General features: G+C 35.7%; 1 protein-coding gene across 1 annotated transcript in view; it reads left to right on the top strand.

Annotated features, from left to right (window-relative positions):
• Positions 1–18,568, top strand: part of LVRN (laeverin) — a 63,118-nt gene that overhangs the window by 29,420 nt on the left and 15,130 nt on the right. Inside the window, exons 6-15 of the mRNA XM_059693838.1 lie at positions 676–789; positions 6,361–6,504; positions 7,035–7,100; positions 7,191–7,256; positions 7,663–7,835; positions 9,649–9,725; positions 10,075–10,214; positions 12,529–12,584; positions 15,764–15,917; positions 17,595–17,689. Coding sequence (XP_059549821.1) covers positions 676–789; positions 6,361–6,504; positions 7,035–7,100; positions 7,191–7,256; positions 7,663–7,835; positions 9,649–9,725; positions 10,075–10,214; positions 12,529–12,584; positions 15,764–15,917; positions 17,595–17,689 — 1,085 coding nt within the window. The remainder of the gene's footprint in view (positions 1–675; positions 790–6,360; positions 6,505–7,034; positions 7,101–7,190; positions 7,257–7,662; positions 7,836–9,648; positions 9,726–10,074; positions 10,215–12,528; positions 12,585–15,763; positions 15,918–17,594; positions 17,690–18,568) is intronic.

The raw sequence follows: 18,568 nt of genomic DNA, 5'->3' as shown, positions 1-18,568 counted from the left end.
TCACCCAAGGTGTCATTTTTTATTATATCCTAAGTGACACATTGTTTTGGAATACAGGCTAACTCTTAGCACATCACAGCTGTTCTAATAATTTGGTTAAATACTAGGGTGTGGATTTGTTGGTCTTGGAAATTATTGTGTTTTTCTTTCCTGATTCTATTCATCATCTGTTTGACACTTTCTTTCTATTAAGCTCAAATAGAAAATAATGATAGTGGTGCCATTTTGCAGAACAGGATTACTTGAGTGATTTGTACACAGCACAGATCAAATCATATTTTTAAAACATAATAACTGCTTACAGCCAAATCCTGCTGTAGTTTATTTAGAGTATAAGATGCTGTAATTAGTAGGTATTACATGACATTTAGAACTTCTGCTTTATTTAACTTATGGGCAAAGTGGACAGTTTAAGAAATGTTCCTCTGGCTTTCATTATTTTTGAACATCACATTAAAACAAAAATTGCTTTCAATCTTTGAATGTGAAATAATTATTTCATGGAAATGAGCGCATGACTAATATTTCTTCATGTTAAAACATGTTTTCTGGATTCCTGTTTTATTGATAGCAAATGAAGTTTGTCTTTGATTCTACATTTATTTAACATGCAATTTCAAGAAATATTACCTAAATTAAATTTAAGAAAACTCTTTTCTTTTCCATTTTCAAAAGTGGTTTGGAAACTTGGTTACCATGAGTTGGTGGAACAATATCTGGCTCAATGAAGGATTTGCATCTCATTTTGAGTTTGGAGTAGTTAATTACTTCAATCCTAAACTCTCAGGAGTAAGTATGTCTGTCAAATTTACTTGTAATTTTTTCTCCTACTTATAAAAGTAATGCATAGTTATTGTTGAAAATGTGTAAAATATAAGTAATACTACATTATCTGTAATACCAGAGATGATCAGTGTTATCTTTTTAATGTATTTTCTTTTCCTAGGCTTATTTATTGTAAATATTCATAAAAGTGGGAATTACACAGAAATGCATAATGCCTTTTTTAACTTCAAATGATATCAAAAGCATTTCCACAAATCATTAATTATTTTTGAAAACAAGGTTTTTAAAGGGTTGCCTAACATGTTATTATATAACCTTATAAGGTATATGTGTATAATCTTTTCCTATTATTTGATTTTAGGTTATTTTCACTTATTCCTACCTAACCTAAATTTTAAAGCAGTTATGATCAGTGGTCTATGCCTTTAATGATAAGTGATATGCTATATTATATATTTAAAATAGTACAAATAATTTCACATATAATATAGTTGATATGTAATCTATATAATAAAAGCCTAAGCAACTATTACAGTGGAACGACCAGAATGACCGGTCGCTATGATGAGCACTGACCACCAGGGGGCAGATGCTCAACGCAAGAGCTGCCCCCCGGTGGTTAGTGCGCTCCCACAGGGGGAGCGTCACTCAGCCAGAAGCTGGGCTTATGGCTGGCAAGCACAGCAGCGGTGGCGGGAGCCTCTCCCGCCTCCTTGGCAGCGCTAAGGAGCAGCAAGTCAAGTGATAAGGAGCGAGCAAGCAGGCGGTAAGGAGCAAGGGATCCTGGATTGTGAGGGTGGACATCCCCCAAGGGGTCGTGGACATCTAGAGGATGCAGGCCGGTGCATGAATTTTGTGCACCGGGCCTCTAGTATATATTATATAGCTGATGTTTATATATTATAGCTCATATTATTTTGCTCTTTTGAGTAACTGGTAATATGAAAAAAAGCATAAATTTATGGATAGGCAATTCTGATTATTTCAACTCTAAGTTATATTTTTGATAATTTATTTAGAGTAATTAGGTAGTGCTTTCAGGATGTCATGATACAGCTAAATTGACTTTATTTTACTTAGATGTTTACGTGTTTAAATTTAATATGCTTTGACACAGACCTCACCCCTTTATAACAAACCAGAGGCCCTTTCTTCTCTTCTGGTCCTGCCTCCCGCCACCTCTCTGATCCTTAGGGCAGCTCTTCCTGCTGCTCTCTGCCAGCCTCTCCCTCATCTCCCCTCCCAAGTGGTTCCCAGGCTGGATTCTTGTCCTCTTGTCCTCTCCCCACCCCCACTCATTCAAATAATGGATTGTTATTTGAAATGTTGATCTCCACTGGCCAGCTCCTCCTTACAGGCTAAATTTCTTCACTTTGAAGGAGTTTGTAAGAATGTATTGGTAATAAAATTTGCCTTCTTTTATGAAAGGATGGTGATGGTACATAGATAATGTTTGGTTTTTGTTGATTAAAAAGATGGTAGTGCCCTAGCTGGTTTGGCTCAGTGGATGCAGCGTTGGCCTGTGGACTAAAGGGTCTCGGGTTCAATTCTGGTCAAGGGCACATGCTGAGGTTGCGGACTCGATCCCCAGTAGGGGGCGTGCAGGAGGCAGCCAATCAATGATGCTCTCTCCTCATTGATGTTTCTATCTCTCTCTCCCCTCTCCCTTCCTCTCTGAAATCAATAAAAAAATATATTTTTTAAAAGATGGTAGAATAAAAAGTTGACAAACCTGTCTTAGCCCTACAGACTTAAAAAAAAACTTTTTTGCATCTGTTTGTGAAATCATGGTTTCTGGGAAGCACTGATATAGCAACCGCTGAATGTCCCAGTTCCATGCACCTACTCTCCCCTTTTCAGATATCCTATAAAATGCCCACAACCCTGCAGTCCAGCTGCTCTGTGGTGCCTCTGTTCTTTCTCCCTTGGATTGGACATTATTATATAGTTCAGCAGAAAGAAGTATCAAAAGGTTAACTGACTTTCCAAGTTCATTTTCCTGATTGGGACAGAACTGTGATTATAACCCAGTTGTCTGGATCTAGTCTAATGACTAGGGTAATGATGAGAGTGACAACAGTAATATGGTCTTTGCCATTAACTGAGCACTTCGGACTTAAGTGCCAGGTACTGTGAATTCTATACACACATCATCTAAATCCTCAAAACAATCATCTGAATGTAGTTGTTATTTTTTCTATTTTATAGTTAAGGAAACAGGCATGGAAGCATTAAGTGCAAGGTTTCAGAGTTATTAAATATCAAAGGTGAGATGCAATTCCAAATTCTCTGACTGCAAAGCCCATGCCTTTAACCACCGTGCTCTGCAGAGAAAGCACCCGGGAGTGTTCTTGCTCTCAAGGAGCCAGTGTGTGTGTGTGTGTGTGTGTGTGTGTGTGTGTGTGTGTGTGTGTGTGTATATGACTCTTTTCATATATATAAACTTTATATACATGTAGTAAATCTTAGTTTTCTTCAAAAGCCCTATCCATATACTCTAAACCTCTATGCTTAGAGTCAATAAAGAAGTTCCATTCCCAAAAAATAATTAGATTTACTCTCTATGTTCTTTTTAAATTTTATTTTCAATAACAGTTTACATGCAACATTATTTTTATTAATTTCAGATGTGCAGCATAGTGGTTATACAGCCATATACTTTACAAAGTGTTCTCTCCCAATTTTCTCAGTACCCGCCTGGTTCCATATATAGTTACAATATTATTACAATACTAGAGGCCCAGTGCACAAAATTTGTGCACTCAGGCGGCGGGGGGGGGGGGGGGGGTGTTCCTCAGCCTGGCCTGAACCCTCTTGCAGTCTGGGAGCCCTTGGAGGATGTCCAACTGCCGGGTTAGGCACACTTTTTGTCAGTCAGACATCCTGAGCACCGCCCAGCTTCTGGTTGAGCACATTGGCCACCAGGGGGCAGCTCCTGTGTTGAGTGTCTGCCCCCTGGTGGTCAGTGTGTATCATAGCAACTGGTCATTCTGCCGTTCAGTCGATTTGCATATTAGCCTTTTATTATATAGGATTATTGACTCTATTCCCTATGCTGCGCTTTGCATCCCTGTGACTGTCTTGTAACTACCAATTTGTGCTTCTTAACCCCTTCACCTTTTTCACCCAGCCCTCCAACTCCATCCCCTGTGGCAAACATCAGTCTGTTCTCTGTTTCTATAAGACTGTTTCAGTTTTGCTCATTAGTTTATTTTGTCACTTAGATTCCACATATAAGTGAAACCATCTGGTATTAGTCTTTCTCTGACTTACGTATTTCACTTAGTATAATACCCTCTAGGTTCATCTATGTTGTCACAGATGGTAAGATATCATTCTTTCTTTATGACCTGGTAATATTCCATTGTGTATATGTACCACTTGTCTATTGATGGACACTTGGGTTGCTTCCATATCTTGACTATTGCAATGAACATAGGGATATATATATTCCTTTAAATTAGTATTTTGGGTTTCTTTGGATATATTCCCAGAAGTGGAATTGCTGGGTCATAAGGCAGTTCCATTTTTAATTTTTTAAAAAACCCTCCATAATATTTTGCATAGTGGCTGCACCAATTTACATTCTCACCAAAATGCACAAGGTTTCCCTTTTCTCCACATCCTCACCAACACTTGTTGTTTGTTGATTTACTGATGATAGCCATTCTGACAGGTGTGGAGTGGTATCTCATTGTGGTTTTAATTTGCATTTCTTTGATGATTAGTGTTGTTGAGCATCTTTACATATGTCTATTAGCTATCTGTATACCCTCTTTGGTGAAATGTCTATTCAGGTTTTCTGCCCATTTTTAAAATTTTACCCTGTTCAGTACCTCTTAATGCAACTAAAATGGCTAAGGTATTGTCAAATCTGGGAAATTTGATGAAAACATATTAGTGGTGTTTTTGAAACTTAGATGGTAAGCTTAGCTCTTTTTGTATCATTTAGTTATTTTTTTCATCATTGGTTCTTTTTTTTTAAAAAAAATATATTTTATCGACTTTTTTACAGAGAGGAAGGGAGAGAGAGAGAGAGAGAGTTAGAAACATCGATCAGCCGCCTCCTGCACATCCCCCACTGGGGACGTGCCCGCAACCAAGGCACACGCCCCTGACCGGAATCGAACCTGGGACCCCCCAGTCCGCAGGCCGACGCTCCATCCACTGAGCCAAACTGGTTTGGGCCATCATTGGTTCTTAATTACTCTTTTCTGAGCTTACATTTCTCAATTATTGTGCAGCAGAGTGAATACAATCCTTGCTAGAAGAGCATCAGATCCTGGCACTTGAGAAAATTAGCATAAGCTTTGAAAAAAAATTTTTTTAAGCTTAAGGCCTTATTTCAATAATCTTTGAGAGATCATGGACTTTTAATCTAGTCATTAGATTGAAATTGAGAAGGAAAATCAGAGAACCATATGCAGATGCAGAACTCTTGAGTGTTAAATTAATAAAACCTATATTTAATGAATAAGATCAGACTTATGTAGATGTTGCCCCTAAATTTTTGTGACTCAAAGTGTGATTCTCAAATTAGCAATGTCAGCGGCATCTGGTTAAAATATAGGCCCCACCCCAGACCAATTGACAAAATCCCCAGATGATCTTTATTGACATTAAAGATTGTCTTTATTGTGATGCATTGCCCTAAATGATAGGCTTTCTCAGAGTTTGATAAGAGCCTAATCAATGGTATTAATAAATCTAAAAATACTGTGCTAATGGGAGAATGATGATTGGAACATAGGCTAATGGAAGTGGGGCAGAATTTGAAAGTTTATCTGACACTGACCAGGGGTGAGAGAGTCAATATAGGACCCCCAAAAGAGGCTTCATGTGGATTATCAGGGGCTCTCCAGGGTATGCTATTCCTGCAACTCTCCATTGTTCCTTCTTTGGCTCATCTACCTCATGCACCTCTTGGCTATACTTTGGTTATCCTTTCAGCTTTTCTTCAGAAAGAAATGGCCCTTGTCATGGGTCAGAGAGATTTAGTCTTTTATAGAGTTCTGTACTTCTTATTAAAATATAACAAATTGCCTTCTTATAATGTATAAGTTATATATAAACTTTTATATCCAATCTGTTACTTCCAATTACAAATTATTATATCAGCATTCTTTTGAATTTATAAATATGGCATGCTTTTGGTTTATGAATGCCCATGAAAGAGATACTGATTGATCTTAAGGGTTTGCTATTAGTAATTAGATTAATATTAGATTTTAATAATTCTCTATAAAATTCTAGAGGATTAAAACCACCAAGAGATACTATTCTCCCCCTCACCCCACCCCCCAGGAACCTCCTTAGGAAAAAGGTATATGGAGCTCTTGTAATTGATTTTTTAAAAATTGAAATAAAGAAAGACACTGAATGGGAAGGAAAGTATCCTAGAATTTTATTACTCATGGAATTCTTGCTTATTTGGCATATTGTAGCTCACAGAGCACTTCTCAATTATTGTTTTTCCCTTCTTCAGTGCCAGTTTTTTAAAGTATTTTGGGAACATTGAACTTTGTGTTTCTGTGACACCTCAGAACTTAATGTGGCTCAATCGTTTCCTTTTAGAATGAAGTGTTTTTTTCTAACCTTTTACATGATGTTCTCAGAGAAGATCACTCCCTGGTGTCACGAGCTGTATCCATGAAGGTGGAAAATTTCACAGAAATTAGTGAAATAAGTGAGCTCTTTGACATATTTACTTACAATAAGGTAAAATCAGTCATATATTTCCTCTTGTTCTGAACTCTTGCAGAAAGTTGCATAAAATAGATTCCAAGGTTCATAAGCTAATTTGCTATTGTATAACTTTTGATACAAATAACCCTAATTTTATTCAGTAGATAGATTTCAGAAAATGTGGTTAAATCAATTATTATCTGGTAAATATTAATAAAGCACATCTTAGGTGCTCAGTACCATCTACCATTATGAATAGACTTAGACACTTAGACCTAGACACTTCTATTTGGTACAAATTTATTTTTGCCATATATATATATAACTTTAAAACATTTTGTGTACCCTGAACTTTTTATATGTAGGGCATTAGTTCACCTTGTACCTATTAATTAGTGACAGTCTACTATTTTATTAAAATGTTTTAGAATAACTGAAGTTATTCAGCTAAAGTGCACAATGCAGTCAGGAGCACAGCCCAGCATAATGCTTGTTGAAATGAAATGTGTCAGTATTTAGATATTGAATTTTGTTCAGATCATGGACAACTTCTTATGTCTTAGGGAGCGTCTATGGTCCGGATGCTTTCTAGTTTCCTGAGTGAGAATTTATTTATCAGTGCACTTAAGGTAAGTTTACAAAATGTTACCTGGAAGGCAATAAATGTAAATTGCTTTAGGATGTGATTTATTTTAACCTTAACTTTTCTATTTTTACAGTCATATTTGGAGACATTTTCTTACTCGAATGCTAAGCAAGATGATCTCTGGAGGCATTTTCAAATGGTATTGGCCTACTTCCTGACATGTTTTTGCTGAGTTGTTCTGTATGATAGAGTTCAACAAGATGGGGCAGCCAGGCTTATATGGCAATGCCACAGGAAAACAGTTTTACCTTGTTTGGGAAACTCCCTTAAGTCGGGCTGTTTCTTTTGTCTCCAATACTGTATTCCCAGTGCCCAGAACAGAGCCTGCACATATTAGGTCTAAAAATATATGTTTAATGAGTGAATGAGTGAATAAACTAAGGAACCATTCAGGTATAGCGTTGAAGGGAGTTCTGAATTTGGCCCGGTATATCACCCACTGGGAATTACTATATAGAATAGCTATGTCGTTTCTTTTAGGAGATTGCTACCTCAAAAGATTTTGAAGATAAATACCTGCTTTTCTGATGTTTTTTTGAAAACAGGCCATAGATGACCAGAATAAAATTGTTTTGCCAGCAACAGTAAAAAGTATAATGGACAGTTGGACCTACCAGAGTGGTTTTCCAGTTATCACCTTAAATGTATCTACTGGCGTCATGAAACAGGAGCCATTTTATCTTGGAAAGGTTAAAAATCAGACTCTTCCAACCCACAAGTAGGTAGATTTGCTCCTCTGTCTCTCCCTTCCTTGGGTTGAGTTCTGATCAAATGGAAACCAGCCTGTGGGTGAGGAAGCATAACCCCTGCTGGCTACACCTTTTTGCAGAGTGACTCTGGGACGGTGACTTAGGACTCCGTGTAGGACGTTCCTGTGGTGCTAGGATAAGGGAGAGCTCCCGATGTCCTGAGCCAGGCCAGAGACCTGCTTTTAAGATTTCAAGGCAGTGCCTCTCCTCAACATCATTGACCAAAGCTTTGGGTGTTATGTATTTCTTTTTTGTCCTTCAGACAGAAATAACAAATTACTCAGGATTCTGGGTGACAGGCAATACGCTAGAGCCATAGATGACCTCATGCTAGTTAAGAGAAACGGATATCGTGTTGCAAGGTCATCTTCTTTTCTCTAGAAACAGTACCAAATGGTAACTATGTCTGAGGAATAGTTTTGTGCATGTCCACACATGCATGTCTATATGTATTTGTACCCCTACCTATAGCATTAGAATTATGGGCTTTCAATACTGTTAGGCCTGGGTTCAAATAGGAACTCCACCAAACTTCAAATCTTAGGTAGGTCTTATTTCTCTGAGTTTTAATTGGCTTATCTATAAAATAAACATAATAACAGGTATCCCAGTAGATTGTTGTAAAAATGAAATAATGAGTATAAAGTGGCTTAGTATTCATCATTTTCTCCTTCCCTCCTATTTCTTAATTTGTTAGATAATTTTTAACTGTTTTTCCTAAAATTTTGATCCTTACATCTCATTGTAGTATTGCCACAAATGAGTAATTAATTTTCAAATACCACCACCAAACTTTTCAGGCCCTCCTACTCTTTCTTTAAAACCCCAGGGGAGAGGAACAAGAGACCTAAAGATTTCTTCTCACTGTGATATACTGTGTCTTTTGAGAAGAGTTATGCCTTAGTCATCAGGTAAAACAGAGACCCTCAGTTTAATGCCTTTGAGAACCCAGACTTGTGAGTATTTGAGCAGATTGAAAAATATTGCCCAAATTCCAAGTAGCATGTCCGTCCCTTCAAATGACTAATGTCCTCCTTGTGGTCAGCTACTTCATCCAGGTCATGTCCACAAACATGGAAAGAATGCTGGCATTCAGGAAATATGAATGATCTGGCTGACTCATGCTGAACATTTTTCAGATGGGGAGAAAGCTTGATGCAGAAAAGTATTTTGAAATATTTGCCAAGTTTTTCTTCTTAAATTTCTCTTTACCTCTCTTGGCAAGGACGGATTTGGGTCTGTCTGCAGCATTTGAACAACCTCTGAACAGGCCAGGTGGATATAATTTATTATAAACAGGCCTTTAAAGTTTCAGATACAAGATAGTCCTAGAAGCTACCTTAAGTTTTAAGAAGTCAATCTATAACAGTGGTTCTCAACCTTCTGGCCCTTTAAATATAGTTCCTCATGTTGTGACCCAACCATAAAATTATTTTCATTGTTACTTCATAACTGTAATGTTGCTACTGTTATGAATCATACTGTAAATATCTGATATGCAGGATGGTCTTAGGCGACCCCTGTGAAAGGGTCGTTGGCCCGCCAAAGGGGTCGCGACCCACAGGTTGAGAACCACTGATCTATAAGATAAAACAAGAGAGAGTAAACCAACAACTAAAGCCAAACTGGCTTGTAAAATCAATAGTGAATAATAAAAAGCCAAGTCCTACATATCCAGAGGGAATGACCAATTTCTGTCTGTTATTTTATCATCTCATTTAACATTGGCTCAGTGCTTACATTCTTATGTGAAAATTAACTGAATTTAAAATTTTTTCTAAGTGATACATGGATTGTACCTGTTCTTTGGATGAAAAATGGAACTACACAATCTTTAGTCTGGCTAGATAAAAGCAGCAGTAAGTAACAAATTTTTTAAATATCTTCACATATATACATGCATATATATAATATAAAGGATAAAAAGTTGAAATATTTAGCTTTTGAAAAGCTATCCTGTTTAAAACTAAAGTATGATATCATTCTTGTTGAACATAGAGATTTAAAGAAAAGTTTCAAATCAAAAGCTATTAATGTGAAAAAATGTAATTATATGGTAAGATATGTATATATATACATATATATATGAATTCCTTTAATTTTTGTTTCATTGGATTTATTGTTTAGAATTAAAAGAATATAGTATAAACATATATTGAAATATTTTTCAAATGTACCACATCAAACATTTCACATATTTCTTTGTAGAATTATTTCCTGAAATGCAAATTTCAAATTTTGATCACGACTGGGTGATTTTAAATTTGAATATGACTGGATATTACAGAGTTAACTATGATAAATTAGGTTGGAAGAAATTAAATCAACAGCTTGAAAAAGATCATAAGGTAAGATTATTTTTGTATCTTTTTAAAAATATTAGTATTGCACTCTCTAGCCTTTCAGAGTTGAGTTTTCATACGTCTGTCTGATGAGAAGAGACCTTCCCCTCATTACTTATTCTTAGCAAGGGGAGATTTTGGTTGAATGCTTTGTATTTTGGTACATGCCCTTGACCAGAATCGAACCTGGGACCTTTCAGTCCGCAGGCCGACACTCTATCCACTGAGCCAAACTGGTTAGGGCGTATTTTTGAACATTACTCTCACTTTTCCACAATAATTTTACCTTTCTAGTTAAAAATAAGAATACATTTTCCTATTAACCATTAGTTTTGTGATGTTAGGCAAGTTACTTAAATGTTCTGCTTTCATTTCTTACTTTAAATGGAAATAATATTATGTATTACTTATTTATCATGAGGATTAGAGATGATGTAGGTAAACATATACTTAAAATTTCTAAGCCCATAATAGATGTGCAGTATATGCTAGAAAATGTTAATTTTTGTAAAAATTTTATTCTCACTCTTTCTCAGAGGGGAGAATTTAATCCACAAATATCAATAATAATCCAATATCACTTTAAATTGTGAAAGAATTATAAATCATTATACAATATGTAAATATTAAAATGTTGGCTAGCTCTAATCAGTAAGATTTTTATTGATTGAATTTAACCAAATCTCCATCGGTGGAGATAGATGCTGGCTTATAAGTCTATAGAGTTGGCTCAGCTGTGAAATCTTGGGCACGTCATCGAGACGACATTTGTGAAACTAGAGTGTTGAACTAAAAGAAATCTTGTTGTCTCACTCTGGAAATTCTCTGAGACACATGCAGGAACCTCTCCACCAGAAGAGGCAATTAAGAACATTGGTCCAGACTTTGGATTTTTGGTCAGGTAGATTTGTGTTTATATTTATGTTCCTCATTTGCGAGGTGTGTGACCTTAGGCCTCTTATTTGGCCAGCCATGCCTCAGTTTCCTTCTCTCTACAAATAAAGCTCTCACTGGTGCCAATTGCACATGTGTGTTTCCATCTGTCATTGTTGATCGTGAGTTTGGTTGACACTTCTATTATAGAGAAAGGGCGAATAGCGATATTAAAATATTTCTTCTAATTAATTTCCATTCAATGTGCATGAACTTGTGCACTGGGCCACTAGTCTGTATAATAACAGACCAACCTTGAAGGGTTGTTGTGAAGATTAAATAAAGTGATGCATGTGTTATGGTCTAACAGAGGCCTGACACAATTCAGGCATTCAGAGCACATTCAGTAATTTTTAAAAATTACTATTATACTTTTGAGTAAAGCTACAAAACCGACTTATGATGGCATTTTAAAATCTTTTTCTGAGTAGCTAAATTCTTGTTAATTTCTAAGGGCACGCTTGGCTATGGAAGCTTTAGGTCATGTTATTATAGCAATGATTTCTTGAAACCACTGCAGACTTACTTATTTAAAGACTGAGGTTAATTATTCCTACAACATAATTGGTGAGCAAATAAAAAAATATTTCAGTTATTAATATTGATCTATAAAATAGGTTATTACTGCCAGAAAGGAAAAGAGACTACTCCCAAGAAAAGAATTAAGCTTGGTTTGCTTAGATGTTCAAAGGGATGTAGTGAAGATAAATTTTCTAGTACCAAATATATGAAAATCCTGGAGCTATTGAAGGAATACTGTGGGAGGCGTTGGGCATCCTTAGGACACTACAGCTGAGACAGAGTCCTGTGGCCTGGCAATGCCAAGGAGCTCAAACAGGAGCCTCTGGAGTTAGGCTGGCAATTGACTCCTGCCTTTCTGTGATTCAAAGGGCCCTACTGGTGGTATTGTGTCAAAGCAGTAAATTCCTGAGAAGAGAGATACCATTTGAAAGAGTACCTCAATCTTACTAAAATAGTGCTAAATAATATTTATTTAAGCCCTCCTATGCCAAAAAATTCCCCTGACAATAATTTGGACATTGTCATACAATTTAATGTATGCTTTCTGTTTTGGAGAAGCCTTTTAAACTTGGCTTCCTGTTTTTATTTTCTAACATGCTGTTTTCAGGGAGAATTTTGGCATAGCTCTCTGCCTTATTTAAACCTTATGATTCATGTCCAGAGGGATCATTTATCAAAAACAGATGTATAATACATAAGTTATGGGGACTACCCTTAGTATTTATCATTTCTCTGTACATGAAACAATTCATGTGAAAGTACTTTGTAATTAGCCATGATCTTTAAATGTTATTCTTTTAAAATTATTTTTTTTTACTAAAAAAATTCTCATCTTTCTCTGCACATATTGGGATCTAATTTGCAGGCCATTCCCGTTATTCACAGACTGCAGCTGATTGATGATGCCTTTTCCTTGTCTAAGTGAGTATATTTTCTTCTCACATGGTTTTAGAGTTCACCTTGAGAATTTATCATTATGAACTTCATCACTATGAAGTTGGTTCTTTAGCATATCCAGGCCATAACTTCTCAAGATTAAGATCAAATTCTGTAGTTATAGTGGAATTTTATTACATAAAAGTGCCTGGAATGTGCAACAACATGGATGAAACTTGAGGGCATTATGCTAAGTGAAATAAGCCTGTCACAAAAAGAAAAGTACTATAATATTCCGCTTTACAATGAGGTGCTTGGAGTAATCAAAATCATAAAGATTTAAAGCGCAATGGTGGTTGCCAGGGGTTAGGGGAAAGGTGAAAAGGGAAGATATTATTTAATGGGTACAGAGTTTCAGTTTTACAAATGAAAAGAGTTAAGGAGACAGATGATGGTGATGGATGCACAAAATTATGAATGTATTTAATACTGCTGAACTGTACACTTAAAAATGGTTATAATGACAAATTTTATGTGTATTTTCCCACAGTAAAAGAAAGACAATTTAAAAAGTCCTATGAAGAAAGAGCAATAATGTCTATTATAATTAGAAAGCCACCAAGAAACAATGTTTTGAGAGAAAAAAATATGTTCTTCTCAAGTCAAACCTTGGCATTCAATTATAATCAAAGTCCTATATATTTTCGATTACATTAACTTTGGTATAATAAGATTTAAACTAGTTATGGAGAATTTTTAAAGGGTTTTAAAAGAATAGCAAAGATAACTCAATGTTTTGAAAGAAACACCTTAAAGGAAAAGTTTGAAAAGGATGTAGTAGAGATGATATAAAGAGAAAAAAGATAATAGTGTTTAAATATTTATAGGTTTATTATAAAAAGCATAAGAACCATTATTTTCAAAGTATCAATCAGGAATAAAAACTTACGTAAATTACAAGTGATTCAAGCTTACCTTTGTAAACTCTAGTAAATGTTAAAATGGATAAATATAGGAAGATTGTGTTCATATTTTTCTGTGATATTGAGTGTTAAGGAAATAAAGTAGCTGTCATCTAAAAAACGAATTGCTGGAAGTAGACTATTAAAATTTTGAAGTGATTTATGATACCTGACAATGATGGCTGTAGGTATAATTTTAATGAGATATGGCATTTATTTTAACATATTGCAAAATTATTGATTTTATTTATATCATCCTTATTCGTTATGATATAAATAAAATGTGACATATATGTAAAAGCAGCTGGTAAGTATTTGACCAGGCAAATTAATATATGTTCAGAATTTAAATTTTCAGACAATAAAATTAAGGAGTATACATAATAAATTATTTAGTGTGCTCACTCTCTCTTTGGCTTGTCCTATTTCTTGAATGAATGTCTGCTTATTTTATCTTTTATTTCTTTACCACTTTTCCCCTCTGTAACCTGCAGCATACTTCCTTGCTCACTACGTTGTTGAAACTCCTCTCTGAGATTACCCTGACTTTGGTACTGTTGACCACATCCTCCTGGAAACTTCTTTACTGGCTTCCTGAGACTTTAGTATGCAAACGTGGTTCTCCTCATGTATCTGACTTCCCTTCTTCTTGCTGCTGTGAGCATCCTAAAACCAGTGATGGTTGTGTTATTTTTTTCTATCTTCCCTTGGGATAATGCATGCATTTTTAAAATTTCAGTGATTTTATTACGTACATGTACAGTGCCTAGAAGATATAAGGTACTCAATAAATGTTTGTGGAAGATATGTTGATGACTTCTAAACCTACATCTCTACTTGTCTCTTCCTGTCTTCTATTTATCCTGTGGTCATTTAAATTCAGCACCTGGGACACTGAACTTTATTTGTCTCTAAACTGCTCCTGCTATCATTTTTTTCTCTCTGTCAAAGGTTCCACTATTCTTCCCATCACCCAAACTTGCAACATAAGAGATATCCTGAACTCCTGCACATTTCCCAAATAGTCACCATGTCTTTTCTATTCATTCCTAGAAAAGTCTTTTGGATTCCCACCTTACTTACTACCTCCACTGTTTCCATACTAAGCCAAGCTTTCATTGTCTTTTGCTTGGCCTATTGCATTAGCTTCTCGCCTTTAGTGCCTTTGAATTCCATTCTATCTTCTTGAGCCCAATTATAATAAAATTTTTAGGCATCACCTTCATGATGGTACCCAGGTATCTAAACATCTTCCCACCACATGTAAATTCTATATCCTAACATTCATGGCTCTTCACAGTTTTGATCCACCTTTCCTATTAGGCCCCACCTTCCAACTATACACAAAAGAAATTCTCTGCTTCGGTTAGCTTGGTCTGCCCATCATATTAATTCCCAATAATCTTCTTTGTCCTAAACTGTCTTCTTTTTTACTACCCATTTCAATCCTACCCAACCTTCATTGTTCTTCTCAAATTCCTACTCCAGGAGGCCTTCGCTGACTTTTCCATTACATGCCTGTTTACCGTCTTTGCTCCTTTATTGTATTCATTGTCTTTCTTAGGACCTTTTGTTAACATTTACTTATGCATAAATCTCAGCTCCTCATTGAAGTAGTAAGATCCTCAATAGTAGGAGAGCGTATTGTCCTATATTCTAGTTTTTGCTGGCAGAACATTAGAGAGAGAATGACTTTTAATTAATACTTGTTGAATGGAAACTATACTCTCATAAGAATGCATACTAAATGCATAAATATTCTTTTGCCCGATAATTAGGCCAATATTGGGCCTGGATTTTCTTTTTTTTTAAATATATTTTATTGATTTTTTACAGAGAGGAAGGGAGAGAGACAGAGAGTCAGAAACATCGATGAGAGAGAAACACCGATCAGCTGCCTCCTGCACATCTCCTATTGGGGATGTGCCCGCAACCCAGGTACATGCCCTTGACCGGAATAGAACCTGGGACCTTTCAGTCCGCAGGCCGACGCTCTATCCACTGAGCCAAACCGGTTTCGGCAAGGGCCTGGATTTTCTATAAAATCTCCAGGAATTTGGGTGCACATACCAAACTGAAAGGGAGGGTTGGTCAACATTGCTTGGTTCCCATCTTATCAATGAGATGGGACCTTTGCCCTCTAGCTTCTTGATTTCACATACTTTATAAAGTCAGGCATTGAAGCATGGAACAAATATGGAAAGTGTGCAAATCATTTTTAGCAAGTGAAGGTTTTTTAGTGTGTGTTTTTAAACCAAACAGAAACAATTATATTGAGATTGAAACAGCACTTGATTTAACCAAGTACCTTGCTGAAGAAGATGAAATCATAGTATGGCATACAGTCTTGGTGAACCTGCTACCCAGCAATTTTGTTTCTGATGTGGGCAACTATGATACATACACATTATTAAAGGTAATTTCATTCTTTGTTTGTGGTTTAAAAGAATCCATTCTTTCTCATTCTATATTCTAAAGAGCATCTGTGAAACAGGCCTTCCAAAAGTAGTTTATTTATATATATATATAACTAATTAATATATACATATTCATTTTTTTCAAGGAATGATTGATTATTCTTAAAAGAAAATACCTTAGTCATAAACCTGGTCTAGGAGATGAGTATGATAGAAGTTTAGAAAGGTATTTAATTCTCATGGAAGTGGCAATGTGTCCTAAGAAACCAGAGTGGATAGATATGGTATGCCTTTTTGCTTACAGAAAAGGATAGTATGCATTAGTAACTATTTTCCTAAAAGATTGTTAATCAAACAGAATGACTTTTTACAGTCCTATATGCATAAGTGAGATGCTTTGATTTACAGGGCCAGCACTTAAAACCAGAGAAGTGAGTTCCAGAAAAAGTAACGTTTCAAAGCTGCTCTTGATGTTGCGAAGAGAGTGAGGGAAATTAGACTTAATGACTAAAGACATAACATGCCATCATAACTGAAACAATATAAAAGGAGAAAAGTTCCATCATTTGGTTTTAAACAGTGATCATAAGAAAGATAGCACAGGTAGAATCAAAGCCTAAGTTAGGGAGCAAACCTTTGGAGAGTTAAGGGCTACAAACAAACTGGAAAGTAAGTTAGGTGAGGATTCCAAGTGAGTTGCTGAGGCAGTTTGAGGCTGAAATCATAACTACCTCAGGGTTCCATACTTTCTTTTCTTTTTTTTTTTTAATATATTTTATTGATTTTTTACAGAGAGGAAGGGAGAGAGATAGAGAGTCAGAAACATCGATGAGAGAGAAACATCCATCAGCCGCCTCCTGCACATCCCCCACTGGGGATGTGCCCGCAACCCAGGTACATGCCCTTGACCGGAATCGAACCTGGGACCTTTCAGTCCGCAGGCCGACGCTCTATCCACTGAGCCAAACCGGTTTCGGCATACTTTCTTGTCTCTACTGTCCAAAGTGCTGATGGAAACTTACTGGAATGTGGGGTTGGTGACCAATAGAAGGCACTTTAATATTTGTGGGATCAAGGAAACTCGTTGATTTATATCTGATGACTGGGTTTGCATAAATAAGTAAAAACTAATACTTGTTTTTAAAGAATTTCAATGAATACATTTAGTATTTCAATACAGGAATGTATAACTTTTATAATCTTATAATCTTATTATTTACTTCAGATTCAGGGCTTAAATTGTTTGAGACATAAATCAGTTCTTGTTTTCTTGGAGGTTTATATATTAAACATGGAATTTTTAAAATAGAAAGTTTAAGTTTTAAATTTTTATACGTTTTTCTCATTTTTTATGATAACGAGAAATGAATAGGATGATATTAAGTTATAATAATAGCTAATATTTATTGACTTATTTGCCAGGCAGTATGCTTACATACATTATATTGTTCAGTCTTCACAAAACTATAATAATGGTGTTATTGTAAACCTTGTTTTGTGTGAGAAAACTGAACCTATGCAGGCTAAAAAATAAACCAGTTACACATTACTAACAAATAAAAATCATTTCTGAAGACATATCTGTCATTATTAATGTCTCTTCAGATAAAGAGAAATGCAATGCAAATTCAGTGTTGCGAGCTAGACTAACAGTATATTTTCTTTATTGTTTATAGAAGTATCTATTAAAGAGACTGACCTCAATATGGAATCATTATTCAACTATAATTCGTGAAAATGTGACAGCATTGCAAGATGACTATTTAGCTTTGTAAGTATTTTTGAATAGTAATAATTGCATAAAATTATTCATATTAATAAATAGGCTTCCATACTTACATCATAACATCTTAATACCTATGATTCACTGAGAGATTTTTATATACTATTTTAGGACAGTAGCTTTGAGATTGATAAGCTACATGTATCCTAATAGGAAATAATAGTTTGGGATCTTAATTTACCCACAAAGCACATATGTGTATACACAGAAAATTTTTAAAATATATATTTTTTATTGTTGATATTATTATAGATATCTCCCATCCCCCCCACTTTAACCCCCTCCTCCCTACCTATACCCCCCAGGTACCCTATTGCCTGTGTCCATGGGATATGCATATAAGTGTATAAGTTCTTTGGTTTATCTCTTCTCGTTCTCCCAAACCCACACTGAGGTATGTCAGTCTGTTCCATGCCTCCATGCTTCGGGTCTTATTTTGTTGGTTAATTCATTTTGTTCATTAGATTCCACAAATAAGTGACATCATGTGACATTTTATGCAGGAATTTATAGCTCTGTATTCTCAAATCTTACTGGTTGAAATTGTAAGTATGTCATACTAATGGTGAAGAGCTGTGCTAAGCAAAGTCAGCCTATCCCAGTGAATTAAAGGGCATGGAAAAGGGGCCCCTCTGTATATTACTGGTGACAGAAATTCTCTCACAGTGCAAATTTTATGAGAGGTTGACAGTGAAATATATCAGTCATTGTGTATGATCATAAGTGTTATAAATGATTTTCAAATCATTGATTTGGTGAGAGAAGTAAGCACGTTGTCATAATGATCCAGGAAGGGGGTGAAAGGCAGAATACAGCTCTGCTGTCACCGGCCTCCCTGTGACCCAAGGCCATGTGTGTATGCTGGGC

This window comes from Myotis daubentonii, chromosome 4 (assembly GCF_963259705.1).
Source record: "Myotis daubentonii chromosome 4, mMyoDau2.1, whole genome shotgun sequence".
NCBI classification, from domain to species: Eukaryota; Metazoa; Chordata; class Mammalia; order Chiroptera; family Vespertilionidae; genus Myotis; species Myotis daubentonii.
This window is presented reverse-complemented; position numbering and strand designations above follow the sequence as displayed.